This window comes from Bombina bombina, chromosome 11, assembly GCF_027579735.1.
Source record: "Bombina bombina isolate aBomBom1 chromosome 11, aBomBom1.pri, whole genome shotgun sequence".
NCBI classification, from domain to species: Eukaryota; Metazoa; Chordata; class Amphibia; order Anura; family Bombinatoridae; genus Bombina; species Bombina bombina.
Window position 1 is genome coordinate 28,250,237 of NC_069509.1, and position 17,076 is coordinate 28,267,312.

The 17,076-nt window shown below is 37.8% G+C and overlaps 1 protein-coding gene across 2 annotated transcripts in view; it reads right to left on the reverse strand.

Moving 5' to 3' along the window:
• Positions 1-365: 365 nt before the first annotated feature.
• LOC128642143 (serine protease 33) overlaps positions 366-17,076 on the reverse strand; it is a 65,685-nt gene continuing 48,974 nt past the window's right edge. For both annotated transcript variants that reach the window (XM_053694821.1, XM_053694820.1), the window contains 3 exons: positions 14,426-14,694; positions 4,156-4,325; positions 366-1,418 (listed from right to left, as the gene is read on the reverse strand). In XM_053694821.1, coding sequence (XP_053550796.1) covers positions 1,122-1,418; positions 4,156-4,325; positions 14,426-14,694 — 736 coding nt within the window. In that variant the 3' untranslated portion in view covers positions 366-1,121. The remainder of the gene's footprint in view (positions 1,419-4,155; positions 4,326-14,425; positions 14,695-17,076) is intronic.

The window sequence follows — 17,076 nt, forward strand, 5'->3', positions numbered from 1 at the left end:
TTTACTCCCAATATCAAATTTTTTCCATTCTCTTGGTATCTTTATTTGAAATGCAAGAATGTAAGTTTAGATGCCGGCCCATTTTTGGTGAACAACTTGGGTTGTTCTTGCTGATTGGTGGATAAATTCATCTACCAATTTAAAAAAGTGCTGTCCAGAGTTCTGAACCCCCCAAAAAAGCTTAGATACATTCTTTTTTCAAATAAAGATAGCAAGAGAATGAAGAAAAATTCATAATAGGAGTAAATTAGAAAGTTGCTTAAAATTGCTGATCTATCTGAATCATGAAAGAAAAAAAATGGGTTCAGTGTCCCTTTAACCTTTTGGACACAGTTGGCCAAGGAGAAATCATGAGTGGAACTTGGTTAGAAGCAATTGAATTTTATCTTGAGAAGAACTATTTGGAACGTGATGTTCTTGGCAGAATAGACATAAGAAGATATCAAACAAAAACATCTATAAATAAGAGCGACAACCATAATTTTAGTGTTTTTCCAGTTCCAGTCTTCATGTTCTATTGATATTGCCCCAAAAGTATCCAGACTTAAAGGGACATGAAACCCAATATTTTTCTTTCATGATTAAGATAGGGAATACAATTTTAAACAACATTCTAATTTACTTCTATTGCTTAATTTGCTTCATTCTTCAGATATCCTCTGTCGAAGAATTAGCATTGCACATGGGTGAGCCAATCACATAAGGCATCTATGTGCAGCCACCAATCAGCAGCTACTGAGCCAATTTAGATATGCTATTTAAGAAAGGATATTAAGAGAATGAAGCAAATTAGATGATAGAAGTAAATTGGAAAGCGGTTTAAAATTGCATGTTCTATCTGAATTATGAAAGAAAAAAGTTGGGTTTCATGTCCCTTTAAGCTTGCAGGTGCTACAAAATGTCCAGATATATAAATTGGATTTAGTATTTTTCACCAGGTCAATGATATTAATAGCTACTCCAGATATTCTCTCACTGAATCTTCAAGGTATCATTTCTAGAGGTTCCACTCTTGTTAAAGAGAGTTCACGTTGCAAGTCATTATAATTTAACTGTAGATTGAGTATAGCAAAAGATCCAGAACTGCTCCAGTTGTGACTTACACAAAATAATAGTATGGCCTACAAGAGTTTGTACAAAAGCAGCGTCCATGTGGTGAGGTAGATGGGAACACAAAGAGATGGCGCTCTGGAACCGTTTTTCAGGTAAGACAACCTGTCTACAGGACTTGTAATATTAACATCTCGCATAACTGCTGAGGCTTCAGGAGCGTTTTCTACAATCCAGTTTGCGTAAGCTGCCAGCTGAATGTACACCCCGGGACGGTTCACCTTCCCACAACCTTCTCCAAAACTTACCAACCCCGCTAAATACCAGCGTCCGCCTTCAGAGCAAACCAGGGGACCCCCAGAATCACCCTGAAATACATGAGAAGGTTTGTTTAATCAATGTAATAATTACTTAATAACTAGTTGCTTTCTGCTGCTGCCAGTGAAGGAAAAGTGTATATATGTGTAAAAAACAAAACTACTATATTACAAAATTGTAAAACAGTTGGCTTTAACCAAGTGATAGCTGGCTCAGGACACAATGGGGCATATGTATCAAGCTTCGAATGTAGCTTGATGGCCCCTGTTTCTGGCGAGTCTTCAGTTATAGAGCAGCGGTCACAAAGACAGCTGCTCCATAACCTGTCCACCTGCTCTGAGCAAGCGGACAGACATCGCCGGAAATCAACCCGATCGAGTACGATCGGGTTGATTGACACCCCCCTGCTGGCGGCCTATTGGCCGCGAGTCTGCCGGGGGGGCGTCGTTGCACCAGCAGCTCTTGTGAGCTGCTGGTGCAATGCTGAATACGGCAAGCGTATTGCTCGCCGTATTCAGCAAAGTCTGGCAGACCTGATCCGCACTGTCGGATCAGGTCCGTCAGACTTTGATAACTAGAGACCAATGAGTACACATTATGTAATAAAACCCACTGTTACCTCTTTTCCATGAGCACACACAGAGCACTATATAGCATCAATACTTGCAACAATGTAATAATGCTCACAGGCACGTGCACACTCCTGAACATACCTCAGTATCCTTTATGGAAAGAAGTTGTAAAAGATACCAAGAGGAAGAGGTAAAATTGAGAACAGAAGTAAACTATAAACTACATTTTTTTTTTAATTGTTCACTTTGTTTAAATTATGAAAGTTTCATCTTGAATTCCATATACTTTTAAATGAACATGAAACTCTATATATTTATTTCATACACTGTTAAACAACTTTACAATGTACTTGTTTTCAAATTTGCTTTGTTCTCTTTGTATCCTTTGTTCAGTTAGCTGAGCACATCTGTTGAGAAGAGCCATATATGTGCAGCCACCAATCAGCAGCCAGAGTCATATATGTGCATTGCTGCTCCAGAGCCTACCTAGGTATGCTTTTCAACAAAGGATACCAAATAAACAAAGCAAATTAGATAATAGAAGAAAATTGGCAAGTTGTTTGAAATTGCATAGCCTGAATCACAAAAGTTTATTTTAATAGATAATCATACGCATTCCCCAGTTTTGCCTAACCAACACGGTTATATTATTACACATTTTACCTCTGTGATTACCTTGTATCTAAGTCTCTGCAGACTGCCCCCTTATCTCAGTTCTTTTGATAGACTTGCATTTTAGCCAACCAGTGCTGACTCAAATAACTCCACGGGAGTGAGCACAATGTTATCTATATGGCACACATGAACTAGTGCTCCCTAGATGTAAAACAAACTGTCAAAGGGCACTGAGATAAGAGGCGGCCTTCAAGGACTCAGAAATTAGCCTATGAGCCTACCTAGGTTTAGCCTTCAACAAAGAATACAAAGCAAATTTGATTATAAAAGTAAATTGGAAAGTTGTTTAAAATTGCATGCCCTATCTGAATCATGAAAGTTTCATTTTGACTAGACTGTCCCTTTAACAAACGGATATTTCACAGCAATATAGACAATAAGGGCTATTTTACAAGTGGAGCAGTAATGTTAGCACTCGTGCGATATTGAAATATTGTGCCCGTGCTAACTTGCACGCGTATTAAAAGTTTTATCTAAATTTATGCTCGTCAGGTTAGCGTGACTTAGGTTATAAAGGTTAAAGGGTATACAGTATATGGTAAGGTATTTGAATGCAAAGAGCATCGCCTGCTCAGAGCAGGCAGAGAGGGTTATGGAGCAGCGTTCTATAGACCGCTACTTCATAACTGCTGTTTCTGGCGAGTCTGAAGAGGCGCCAGAAACACGGGCCCACAAGCTGCATACGGAGCTTGATAAATGGGCCCCTATTTGTCCATTCTGCACAGCAAATCTGCAGAAAGCAGCTGTCCGTGTACTTAAAGGGACATGAAACCCAAAATGTTTCTCTCATGATTTAGGAAGAACATAACATTTTAAACAGCTTTCCAGTTTACTTCTATTATCAAATTTGCTTCATTCTCTTGGTATCATTTGTTGAAGGAGCAGCAATGCACTACTGGTTTCTAACTAAACACATGTGTGAGCCAATCACAATCAACATATATATGCAGCCACCAATCATCAGCTAAAACCTAGGTTCTTTGATGCTCCTGAGCTTTCCTAGATAAACATTTCAGCAAAGGATAACAAGAGAAGGAAACAAATTAAATAATAGAAGTAAATTGGAAAGTTTATTAAAATTGCATTATCTGTCTAAATCATGAAAGTCTAATTATGACTTTACTGTCCTTTTAATGGGCTCCTTTTATGAAGTTGCTAGCCTAAGAGCACTTGAGGTTGCAGGCTCATAAAGCCACTGCTTCCCGACCTCCCCTGCACTTCAGAGGTGGCGGATTAAAATCATCCAAGACTGATCTAACCAGAGTGATTGACAGCCCCTGCTCTTGCCTGACTGGTTATGTAAGAACAGGAGCTGGTTTTGCACAGAGAGTTCTTGTGCAGTCATAACTTCTGCCAGCAGAGGCTGGATATGGCTGGGGGCAAGCGCGGGGGTACAGTTTCCTGCCCACAGCCTTGAACAAGAGTCTAAAGTGTTTCTAAAAAACGACATAATTACTTATTGAACAATCTGTTTATGACTATCAGAGACAATATAGATATGATGATGATATCTGAGCACCTTAGATATGAAATTACCCACCTGGCAGGAGTCTTTTCCCCCAGCTTTGTACCCCGCACAGATCATGTCATCAAAGATGATTTTCACATTCGTATTGGTATTAGAATTAATGTGATAGAGGCTGTCACATATATTCGCATCAATCAGCGGAAGTTTCACTTCTTGTAGCGTTCGTGGACTTGGTAGGTTGACTGTGGAAAGAGTTATGGTTAAGAACATTACAACATACTGTAGTTTTTACTTAACCCTCTCACTGCTGTGTTAATCTACAATCATTTACCCGGTCATTGAAAAACAAATACACATCAGGAGTCACAAAACATAATGCAGGAAATACTAATGTTAAAGGGACATAGTAACTAATTTAAAATAATTGTATCCTTTTTATAACTTTCTAGTTTACCTCTATTACCAAATGTAGTTATTTTTCTTTGTCTCGTTGGTTGAAACCTGGCTCCTTACTGCAATGTCATACTAAGCATACTGAGGTAGTCACGCTCACGTGCATTGCTTTTTTAGACAAATGCTAAAATTAACAAAATTTCTATTTGTTTGTGCCAGAAATACAATATATAAGCGGCCCTTTTATTGAGTCAGTAATAGAATAACGCACATCACCAGAAACATGTTTTGTTCATATTTATTAATCTGTTACTATAGAGGTGGGAATAGCTATACAGCTCTGTCTTGTCAGATGATGGATTCCTCTTTAAGCCAATAAGCATATAAGCTTCACTTTTGTTCTTAGTCTATCCTGACCCCATTAAGGGATGGCTTAAATACAATAAAGGACCCTGGATTGTCACTTACAATTATTGTTCAGTCAGCTTGCTGCTTCCTTGCCTTGTCAGTGCTGTTAAACACATAGATAGAGAGAGTTGTGCCAGAAAGAGATAGGAGAGAAGAATAATACAGAGAGAGAAGGAGAGAGAATAGTGACACTTGTGGCAGTAGCACTAGCTAATACCTTGACTTTATGTCAGTATATACTGCTGTCCAGTCCAGATGCTCCCTCTGCTGAGCTGAAGATGTTCTCAATATGAAATAATAGATCAATGCATTTTTATTATTATTATCAGTTATTTGAAGAGCGCCAACAGGTTATGTATCGCTAAAGACATGGGTCTAGTATGCAAGGTGACAGTTATGAGAGACAAAGGGATAGAGAGTCCTGCCAAGAGATTAGCAAACTAATTCCACACAATCCTATGAGCAAATACTGGACAAAATGGAAAGTAAAAAGTCACGGCAGACAAATTGTACAAAGCTATTTTTCTCTGTGCAAACACTATACGGTGTATCCTGTATAATGCTCAGGACCCGTTCACGCTTCTGAGCCGACCTCAGAATGCTCTCAGGGAAAGGGACCGCATTATAACAAAGGAGACCCGGACAAACATATCAGTATTACAGCAATTGTACATTTGAAAATATTTTTTTTTATTGCCCATTTATTTGAATAATTCTGTCAAATTTAATTTTAGCTATTTTACCTTCATTCAACATGAGGATTATCTATTTACAAAACTAATATTATACCACTTTATTTTTCTCGTACGGTTATTTTAAACTGCAATATTCTGCTTCTTTTATAATTGTATTATTATTAGTATTATTATATCATTATTGTTTAATAAGCCAACCTCAGGATTCTCATTTTAGAAATTAGGACTCAAAACAGTAAAGTCAAAGTTACATTTTCATGATTCAGACAGATCATGTAATTTGAAACAATTTTCCAATGTACCTCTATGATCTAATTTGCCTTGTTCTCTTAGTATCCTTTCTTGGAAAGCATACCTAGGTAGGCTCAGAAGCAGCAATGCACTACTGGGATCTAGCTGCACTTATGCCTCTTGTCATTGGCTCAACCAATATTTTCAGTTAGCTCCCAGTAGCACCTTGCTGCTCCTTTGACAAAGGATACCAAGAGAATGAAGAAAATTTGACAATGCACTACTGGGATCTAGCTGCACTTATGCCTCTTGTCATTGGCTCAACCAATATTTTCAGCTAGCTCCCAGTAGCACCTTGCTGCTCCTTTGACAAAGGATACCAAGAGAATGAAGAAAATTTGACAATGGAAGTAAACTGGAAATTTGTTTACAATTGTATTCTCTATTGAATTATGCAAGAAAACAAATGGGGGCCCATTTATCAAGCTCCGAATGGGGCCTATGAGGGCCTATGTTTCTGGCGAGACTTGCTAGAAACGCACGTTATGGAGCAGCAGTGTAAAGACCACTACTCCATAACCTGTCCGCCTGCTCTGAGCAGGCGGACAGGAATCGCCACAATTCAACCCGATCAAGTACGATCGGGTTGATTGACACCTCCCTGCTGGCGGCCCATTGGCCGCGAGTCTACAGGGGGCGGCGTTGCACCAGCAGCTGTTGTGAGCTGCTGGTGCAATGCTGAATACGGAGAGCGTATTGCTCTCCGCATTCAGCGAGGTCTTGCGGACCTGATCCACACTGTCGGATCAGGTCCGCAAGACCTTTGATACATAATTCTCAATGGCTTCATGTCCCTTTAACTTGATCCTTTCTACAGCACTAATTCATGAATCAAATGACTTTTTAATATTCCTATTGAACCTCTTGCCAATTCTAAAATCTATTTTTATGCTTATGATTTGCTGTTTTTATTAGAAATCTGAAAGAAAATATTCCAAAATGAATTAGCATATTGAAGACTTTTAGATCCACCTCTGGTTATAACAGTACTCAAAATAAATCAGAAACGTTATCTAAAAAGGAATAGTGACTCAGTGAGTATATTTCTCTATTTCCAGAAGTTAATCTTAAAGCTTCAGTATGAAGAACGTATACAAATAATTATAATGAAGTTAAAGGGATATGAAACCCAATTTTTTTATTTCATGATTCAGATAGAGCATGTGATTTTAAGCAACTTTCCAATTTACTCCTATTGTCACTTTTTCTTCGTTCTCTTGGTACCTTTATTTGAAAAAGCAGGAATGAAAACTAAATGTAACCACCAATCAGCAAGTGTTACCCAGGTGCTGAACCAAAAATGGGTCATCTCCTAAGCTTACATTCCTGCTGTTTATATAAAGATAGCAAGAGAACAAATAAAAATTAATAATAGGAGTAAATTAGAAAGTTGCTTAAAATCGCTGCTCTATATATATAATGAAAGAAGAAATGTGGGTTTCATATCCCTTTAAAAAAAAAAATGGTTAAATCTCCCTATTAGTTTAAATGGGAAAGTGAATCTGTTTAAATTGAATCTATTTCCTTAAATATTATATCCAATGCAAAGTATGTCTGTCTGTCTGTGTGTCTGTCTGTGTGTCTGTGTGCGTCTGTGTCTGCCTGTAAATCTGTGTGTGTCTGTATGTTTTTATGTCTTTGTGTCTGTCTGTGTGTGTCTGTCTGTCTGTGTGTCTGTATGTCTGTGTGTCTGCATGTGTGTATATGTGTATGTCTGTTTGTATGTCTGTCTGTATGTCTGTCTGTATGCCTGTCTGTGTGTTTGTATGTCTGTCTGTATGTATGTCTATCTGTATGTCTGTCTAAATGTCTGTCTGTGTGTCTGTATGTCTGTGTGTCTGTATCCGAGTCTGTGTGTCTGTATGTCTGTGTGTATGTGTGTGTGTGTATGTGTATGTCTGTTTGTTTGTCTGTCTGTATGTCTATCTATCTGTCTGTCTATCTATCTATCTGTCTGTCTGTCTGTCTGTCTGTCTGTATGTATGTCTGTCTGTCTGTATGTCTATCTGTATGTCTGTCTAAATGTCTGTCTGTGTGTCTGTGTGTCTGTGTATCTTAGGAAGGAGGATATCTCGAAGTTAAACAAAGAAATTAAACAAGTTTTATGGGGAAAGAGAAAGCCAAAAATAGATTTTAAAGGGATAGGAAAGTCAGAATTAAACTTGCAAGAATCAGATAGAGCATGTAATTATAAGACACTTTTAAAATTACTTCTATTTTCAAATGTGCTTTGTTATCTTGGTATCCGAAGCTAGAAATGAATATGCTAATATCCCACCCTAGTGGGAGCTAGCTGGTGATTGGTGCCTGCACACATTTGTTGCTTGTGATTGGCTAACTAAATGTGTTCAGATACCTGCAAGTAGTGCTATGTTGTTCCTTCATCAAAGGATACCAAGAAAATGAAGAAAATTTGTTAATAAAAGTACATTTGAAAGTTGTTTAAAATTGTATGTTCTATCCAAATCATGAACACATTTTTTTGGGTTTCCTGTCCCTTTAAAATAACTAACTCTTAGAAGAAAAGGAATTAGCCTTACCAAATAGTGAAATCTATAATTGTGTGGTTTAATGTAAATAGGTTTTGGACTGGAGGAGGCATAAACACTTTTGAAAATATGAATTTTTAAATCATTTTTATAAGATATTATTAGAACAAGAAGGGAATATGGAATTCTAAGAAATCATGTAAAAGTGGCTAAGAAAAAGAAAGATAAATTTAGAGTTAAATGGGATGAGAAAATGTTTTAATAAAGCGTAAAGAGATACAGTATTATCTTCTTTAAAGGGACATTAAACACATGTAAACTGATAAATTGTATATATAAAAAACCTCTGTAATATACTTTCAATATTTATGTTGTCCCCTTTTCCTGTAATTCTATTCTGAATTTGTGAGCTTTTTAGTTCCTGTTAGGATTGGAAGTGCAGAACACTGCTATATTCCACACAGCCATTGGCTGCACACTCTAGTGACCGATTTATAACTGTCCCTAATTGGCCACAGCAGAGAAGGTAACCTAAGTTACAACATGGCAATACGTCTACATGTTATTCTCAGACTAATCTTTTCTTTCAGTGCATCATTCTATCTAGCATGTATTTAGTGTTTAATGTCCCTTTAAGAGAATCTTAAGTTTGTGTATTTCTTCAAGCTTATATCATCTCAAATATTTTGACTAACATGAAAAGAGTAGCAGATAGTGTAGATTTCATCATGCAGATTGCTTCATTGTATCTGGTTATGCCCTAAACCAGGGGTGGGCAAGAGGTAGATCGCGGTCTTCCAGTGGACCTCAAGTGAATTTTTCAAAAGTCTGCATAATAGAGGAACATTTGTCACACATCTAGATGCTGAGTGAAGAGCCTCACCACCGTAGATGTATGAGAAATGTTTCTCTTATGCAGACTTTTGAAATCGGCTATGAGTCTATGACGGCGGTTTGTGTAATTCAGCATGCGCGACGCGGCTGTAGCTGAACTCGCTGCCCCAGCTTTGGTTACTGCCTGTCTCAAACTCTCCTACTTGTTGTCTCAAGAGCGGTCAGTCCATAGTACAGACTCTTCATGCGCCAGGCGGAGATGCTGCTCGGTATCCCTGGGTTTGGCAGTTCCAGGTGCTGCTCTGTCTGATATTCTGCTGCTACTTTCTAGTTCTGTCCTCCGTTACTTGTCCCCAGGGTCTGTTACTCCCCCTCAGGATCTTTTACTTACTCTGTACCAGGCTTTGATGCTGCTCTCTGATACTTTCTCTGACACTAATATTAGCTATACTCTGTGCTAGTTTCTGCAGCTTTCTGTCTCCAGAATTTGTTGTCACCAAATTGTTGCTGCAATACCAGTCTCTGGTTGCTGTGTAAGGCGGTACAGAGCCTGCAGGTCCTGCCCCTGTCACTGTCCCAACTATTTGCAGTAGTCTTCAACTAGTAGTGAACGGATGGAGAGCAGCCAACAGGACCTGCCCCCTAATCAAGCTGACATGGCGTCCAGCCAATAAAATTACCATGTGGAATGAGTCTGTCTATGATTGGCTGAGAATAGTTCATTGTCATTGTTGTACCCTGTTGGTTTCCCATGTTTTCCAGGCTTGACTACTCCACTACCCTAGACTCGAGCTTTCTTGATTGTGAGACTACTTATTCATACGCAGGCGCATTACACAGATACGGTTGCTTAATGGTCCCATCATGACATAAAGAGAGAGCTCTCGCAGTAAGTAAAAGAGTGTGGCTGTATTTATTATTAAAGAGCCTGGCTGATTTTTAAAGCTGTATTATTTATGGCAAAAATACAATTTGCAGCCCGCAGGTCCTATTTGAGGCAAAAATAAATTTTTCAGCCAGCGACTGGTGTTTTTTTTTTTAGTTAGTTAGGTTACCACGTCACTTGGAATAAAATTAGAGGTAGCTCTTGCCCTACAAAAGTCTGCCCACCCCTGCCCTAAACTCTAAAAATCCTGGCATAAAGTAAATCATTAGCTAAAGAAGATAAGACTAAAAAAAGAAGTTAAATTGGCTTTAGAAGTAATGTTTTTTTTGGACAATAGAGATACATTTGGAAAGAATATGATATAGAATTGTTCAGAGAAAGCCAGAGGAAAAGGCTCTTAAATAAACGTGAAAATGTATTTTAAGGCAACACATTGGCCTTCAAAAGCAATTATTGTACCCATTTAAAGAATCAAGTGGAGGAGAATGGATTTATATATAAGAGTAGTAGAGTGCTGGAGCGAGAGGGGAGAGATGCCGTGAGTGTTTTTTATTTATTTTGTATCAGATTTTGTCTTCTCTCTCCATCCATTATTGGTTTAGCTTGATCAATAGAATCAACAGTTTACAAAGGTGATTTTTTTTGTGATATTGTAAAATATGAACATTTGAGGGTTTAAATCTGGTGCTTGTAAGTATCTACAAGTAGCTACAAGTTATTAAAGGGACATGAAACCCATTTTTTTTCTTTCATTATTTTGAAAGAGCATGCAAATTTAAACAACTTTCTAATTTACTTACTGTATATTATCTAATTTGCTTCATTTTCTTGATATCCTTTGCTGAAAAGCATATCTAGATAGGCTCAGTAGCAGCTGATTGATGGATGCACATAAATGCCTCATGTGATTGGCTCGCACATGTGCATTGTTATTTCTTCAATAAAGGATATCTATAGTATAATTGTGTTTGTAATGTCCGTCGCCGTCGGCAGTTGCGCACGCATCCTCAATAGAATGTTGGCAGCGCGAGGACAAAATAATTTTCGGAATCCACCAGGATGCAGCATAAGTTGCATCCCCGGTGGATGCAGTGAAGGCAAACGGAGCATTACAAAAGCAACAACTAATCGCCCACATTAAAGTATTTTAAAAAAAAACTAACCGTCCGCATCAAGTATTAAAAAAAAAACATCGCCTGCACGAAATATAACAAAAAAAAAATCCTACACAAAGTATTAACTCCTAAACCGCAAAATCCCTACATCGCAATAAACCTATTTTCCCTATTAACCCCTAAACCGCAAAACCCCTACATCGCAATAAACCTATTTACCCTATTAACCCCTAAACCGCAAAACCCCTACATCGCAATAAACCTATTTAACTTATTAACCCTTTAAACTGCCAAAACCCACAACGCAAATAACTATTTAAATAACTAAGTACAGTACACTAACCTAACACCCCCTAACCTAACACCCCCTTACCTAACAACCCCTAACCTAACACCCCATTAAATAAACCCATATTACCTAAACTAATACATTCTAAAGTTACAAAAAAAATAAAAAATAAGTTTACAAAAAATAAAAAAAGCTAACATTACAGAAAATAAAAAAATCAAATTACCAAATTTAACAAAATCCCTAATGAAAATAAAAAAGACCCCCCCAAAATAAAAACACCCCCTACTCTAAGAATAAACTACCAGTAGCCCTTAAAAGGGCTTTTTGCAGGGCATTGCCTCAAGATAATCCTAACATTAAACCCCCCACCCCCCAAAATAAAAGAACCGAACACTAAAAAAACCTTAACTACCCATTGCCCTGAAAAGGGCATTTGTTTGGGCATTGCCCTTAAAAGGGCATTTAGCACTTTTACTGCCCATCCCTTATCTAAATAAAACAAACCCCTCAAAAAAAACTTAAAAAATCCTAAGTCTAAACCCCAGGTTGATACTCACGGTTCCTGAAGTCTGGCGGAGAATGTCCTGTTCCAGGCGGTGAAGACTTCTTCCAAGTGCAACCTTTTCTTCTTACAGGAACATCCTGCGTGGAGCGGTGCTGAAGACTGAAGACCGCTGAGCTGAAGACCGGCGAACCTGGAACTGAAGACCAGCGACCGCGAACTCCGCCGTACACTGAATAGTGAATTCAAGGTACGCGATTAAAGATGGCGTCCCATGAATTCCTATTGGCTGATTTGATTATTCCAATTCAAATCAGCCAATAGGATGAAAGCTACTCAAATCATATTGGCTGTTTAAATTAGCCAATAGGATGAGAGCAAGTGAAATTTTATTGGCTGATTTGAATAGCCAATAAAATTTTACTTGCTCTCATCCTATTGGCTGATTTCAACAGCCAATAGGATTTGAGTAGCTCTCATCCTATTGGATAATTTGAATTGTAAGAATCAAATCAGCCAATAGGAATACAAGGGACACTATCTTTAATCGCGTACCTTGAATTCACTATTCAGTGTACGGCGGAGATCATATGAAGAGGATCCTCCACGTTCCATGGCTCCACGGTCGCCGGTCTGCAGTTCCAAGGTCGCCGGTCTTCAGCTCCGCGGTCTTCAGTCTTCAGCACCGCTCCGCGCAGGATGTTCCTGGAAGAAGAAGAGGTTGCGCTTGGAAGAAGACTTCACCGCCTGGAACAGGACCTTCTCTGCCGGACTTCAGGAACCGTGAGTACCAACCTGGGGGTTAGATTTAGTATTTTTAAGGTTTTTTGGGGGGGGTTTGTTTTATTTAGATTAGGGATGGGCAGTAAAAGAGCTAAATGCCCTTTTATGGGCAATGCCCAAACAAATGCCCTTTTCAGGGCAATGGGTAGTTTAGATTTTTTAGTGTTAGGTTCTTTTATTTTGGGGGTGGGGGGTTTAATGTTAGGTGGGACTTTGTATATATTTTTTAAAAAGAGCTGATTATCTTTCATAGGGATTAGGTTTAATTTTGTTAAATTTGGTAATTAGATTTTTTTATTTTCTGTAATGTTAGCGTTTTTTTTATTTTTTGTAAATTTAGAATGTATTAGTTTAGGTAATTTGGGTTTATTTAATGGGGTGTTAGGTTAGGGGTTGTTGGGTTAGGGGGTGTTAGGTTAGGGGTTGTTAGGTTAGGGGGTGTTAGGTTAGTGTACTGTACTTAGTTATTTAAATAGTTATTTGCGTTGTGGGTTTTGGCGGTTAAAAGGGTTAATAAGTTAAATAGGTTTATTGCGATGTAGGGGTTTTGCGGTTTAGGGGTTAATAGGTGTATTGCGATGTGGGGTTTTTGCGGTTTAGGGGTTAATAGGGTAATTAGGTTTATTGCGATGTGGGGGTTTTGCGGTTTAGGGTTAATAGGGTAATTAATTGTATTGCGATGTAGGTGGTTGACGGTTAAGGGGTTATTAATTTTAGTTTTACTTGCAATTTTCTTAAATATTTATATAAAAGAACAGTTACAAAATAGGTTGTTTCTACATCTGTAGTTTAAAAAATAATTAGTCTGCCCTCTGTGCAGGCTTATCGACTAGTCTAAAGAATAAAGCAAATTAGATAATAGAAGTAAATTGGAATGTTGTTTAAAATTGTCTTCTCTATCTGAATGCTGAAAGAATTTTTTTGGGTTTAATGTCCCTTTAAGTAGATATCTAATTAAGGTATTACACATACAAGATTTGAATTTTAAAGGGACATGAAACCCAATTTTTTTCTTTCATAATTCAAATAGAGAATACAATTTTAAACAACTTTCTAATTTACTTCTATTATCTAATTTGTTTAATTATCTTGGTATAATTTGTTGAAGGAGCAGCAATGCACAAATGGTTTCTAACTGAACACATTGGTGAGCCAATCACAATCAATATATATATGCAGCCACCAATCAACAGCTAGAACCTAGGTTCTCTGCTGCTTCTGAGCTTACCTAGATAAACCTTTCAGCAAAGGATAAAAAGAGAAGTAAATTGGAAAGTTGTTTAAAATTGTATTCTCTAGCTGAATCATGAATGAAAATTTTTTTTCATGTCCCTTTCAGTTGCTGTTTCTCTACTTGGAAGAGAGATAATTATTCACTTGATTAAAGTTATTTATAATAGATATTAAGTCAACGTTCAAATTAATTTATTTTAATTATATTATACCAGATTATTCTGATTTCCATTTTGATGTTGGCTTTTTGCTCTTTTTTCTGAACCTCAATAAAAAACAGTTTGTGTGGCAAGCTCAGGTCTTGAGTTCCTTATCAGTCTATAGGGGAAGATAATGGTGAGCTCTACCAGGGCCAGGAGTTTAGCAGGACATATGTCATCATCATATAGTGCCGGAGATCTTGTCATTCAGAGATACTCACCCCCAGACCTAATGTCCCCCCAGCCGGTCACCCAGCAGTACATTCCTGTGGGGAACAGGACCCCAGCAGATGGGAGACACACAGGGAGAATATAATTGGTGTAATTAACTTCTGTCTCCAGCTCCACAAGACTGATATCTCCACTGGTTCCTTCACCATTATAATTGTTATTTGTAAGGGCTGTCTTCACCTTAATAGCGACCTCCTGGGAACTAGACTGGTCCAAGTTGTAGGACCCAAGGTACACATAGACTGTAGATGGTCGGTAGCTGGAAAATACACAACAAATGTTCAAGGGACATCAAGATTTTATGCACCAAGCTATATTCAGTATCAAAGAGCTTCCAAGTTAACAACAATGATTACTAACGGGTCATAAACGTGAAAAATAAACTTTCATGAGTAAAAAACAAAAATAAACTTTCCAATGTATTACTGTTACCAAATGTAGTACTTCCTCTTCCGATGTGAGCATACTGAAGTAGGCTCAGGAGTGTGCATGCTGTATCTGATTCATGAAAATCTCAAACTTACACTAATACAAAATAATGGCCAGTAAATGGTAAACTGTGAATATTTGCTATAGATCTGCAATGGAACTCTCATCATGTTCAGCATATCTATCACACGACTTCAGAGACCATACACCTGTCTTGCATATCTATCACATGACTTCAGAGACCATACACCTGTCTTGCATATCTATCACATGACTTCAGAGACCATACACCTGTCTTGCATATCTATCACATGACTTCAGAGACCATACACCTGTCTTGCATATCTATCACATGACTTCAGAGACCATACACCTGTCTTGCATATCTATCACATGACTTTAGAGACCATACACCTGTCTTGCACATCTATCACATGACTTCAGAGACCATACACCTGTCTTGCATATCTATCACATGACTTCAGAGACCATACACCTGTCTTGCACATCTATCACATGACTTCAGAGACCATACACCTGTCTTGCACATCTATCACATGACTTCAGAGACCATACACCTGTCTTGCATATCTATCACATGACTTCAGAGACCATACACCTGTCTTGCATATCTATCACATGACTTCAGAGACCATACACCTGTCTTGCATATCTATCACATGACTTCCTGTATATACCTGTAGTGCCATTGGTAACTTTTCTCAATAAACCTGTCTTGCATATCTATCACATGACTTCAGAGACCATACACCTGTCTTGCATATTGCTCCTTATTGCATGCACTAGTCTGTATATTCATTTAGAACCCTACAACCTCTCACAACTATTAGAACTTTTTCATACAGGAAAATGACAGAGATGCTTATGATTAAGGCTGTTTGCTGAAAACATGTCAGGCGTGATCATCTTCCATGGTTTCTTAAGAGTGACAATAAAAAATGTTGTTTTATGGAAGAAGTGCTAGACTTCCTGTATGTTGAACTATTCTATCAGTTCCAAACGCCAGTGCACCTTCCTACCAACCGTAATGGTCACATGACTGCCACGAGGGACAATTGCATTAGATAGCAGTTCTACAGCAGAGCAACACCATAACTGTATAGTGATTACATGCAACACTTTTGCAGTCTCCGTTTTCTGAACTTTTATTCTTTTTTTATTCAAGCCCTAAAATAGTGACCTCACGGTTATGGATATCCTATGTGTCCGTTTTTTGGAGCACAGCTGATGTCAGCATTTTTCGTTTGTTCTCTGCCAAATGACAGAGATGGCACAGATAAAATGTAACTATCACACTGCTTCCTGCTAAATGCAGCAAAAAACACAACCAGTTTTTAATCCAGCATCTGAAGAAAACAGGTTGGTAAATTCTCACAGATTATATCTCTGGAGCAAAGTTTAGTAAATACAGTGAAATATCACCCTAGAGCTCCCCAGAGATTAATAGAAACAAACAATGAAGCTACTCCTACAGGGAAATTAAACTCAGAGCATATATCAGTAATTATGCACTGCAAATCATTTAAAACTGTTTGTTAGCACAATTTACAAATTAGAATACATCCAGGAATATACCCCCCTGAAAAGTCTGCTGTAATCCTTGTCTGGTCTTTGGCCAGTGAGAAACAGATTAAACTAAATGTAGCCACCAATCAGCAAGTGCTATCCAGGTGCTGAACCAAAAATGGGCTGGCTCCTAAGCTTTCATTCCTGCTTTTTTCAAATAAAGATACCAAGAGAACAAAGAAAAACGAATAAAAGGAGTAATTTTGAAAGTTGCTTAAAATTGCTGCTTTATCTGAATCATAAAAGAAAAAATGTGGGTTTAGTATCCCTTTAATTAAACATTTTACTGGGAGATTAAATGTTTCATCAAATATCCCATTTATAAAATCAGCTGCAAATTAAGAACCAGTTATTAATAGAGGATTTATAATAGAGTTGTAATGGAGCTAATTATTCATTTTAAATTCAAGAAAATATCCTACTTTACCATACGTGATAGTTCTAGAGGAAACCTCTAAAGTGCTCATCATTGGTGCTCACGGTTACTGAATTTTGACCAATCACCTCCATATTTGTGACTCATTTCAGATATTATATTTTATACATCTGAGCCTGAATCCTGTGTTAAATTACTGAGGAATTAGAGGCAACGCATTAAGGTAATGCAGCAATATTTATATATGTT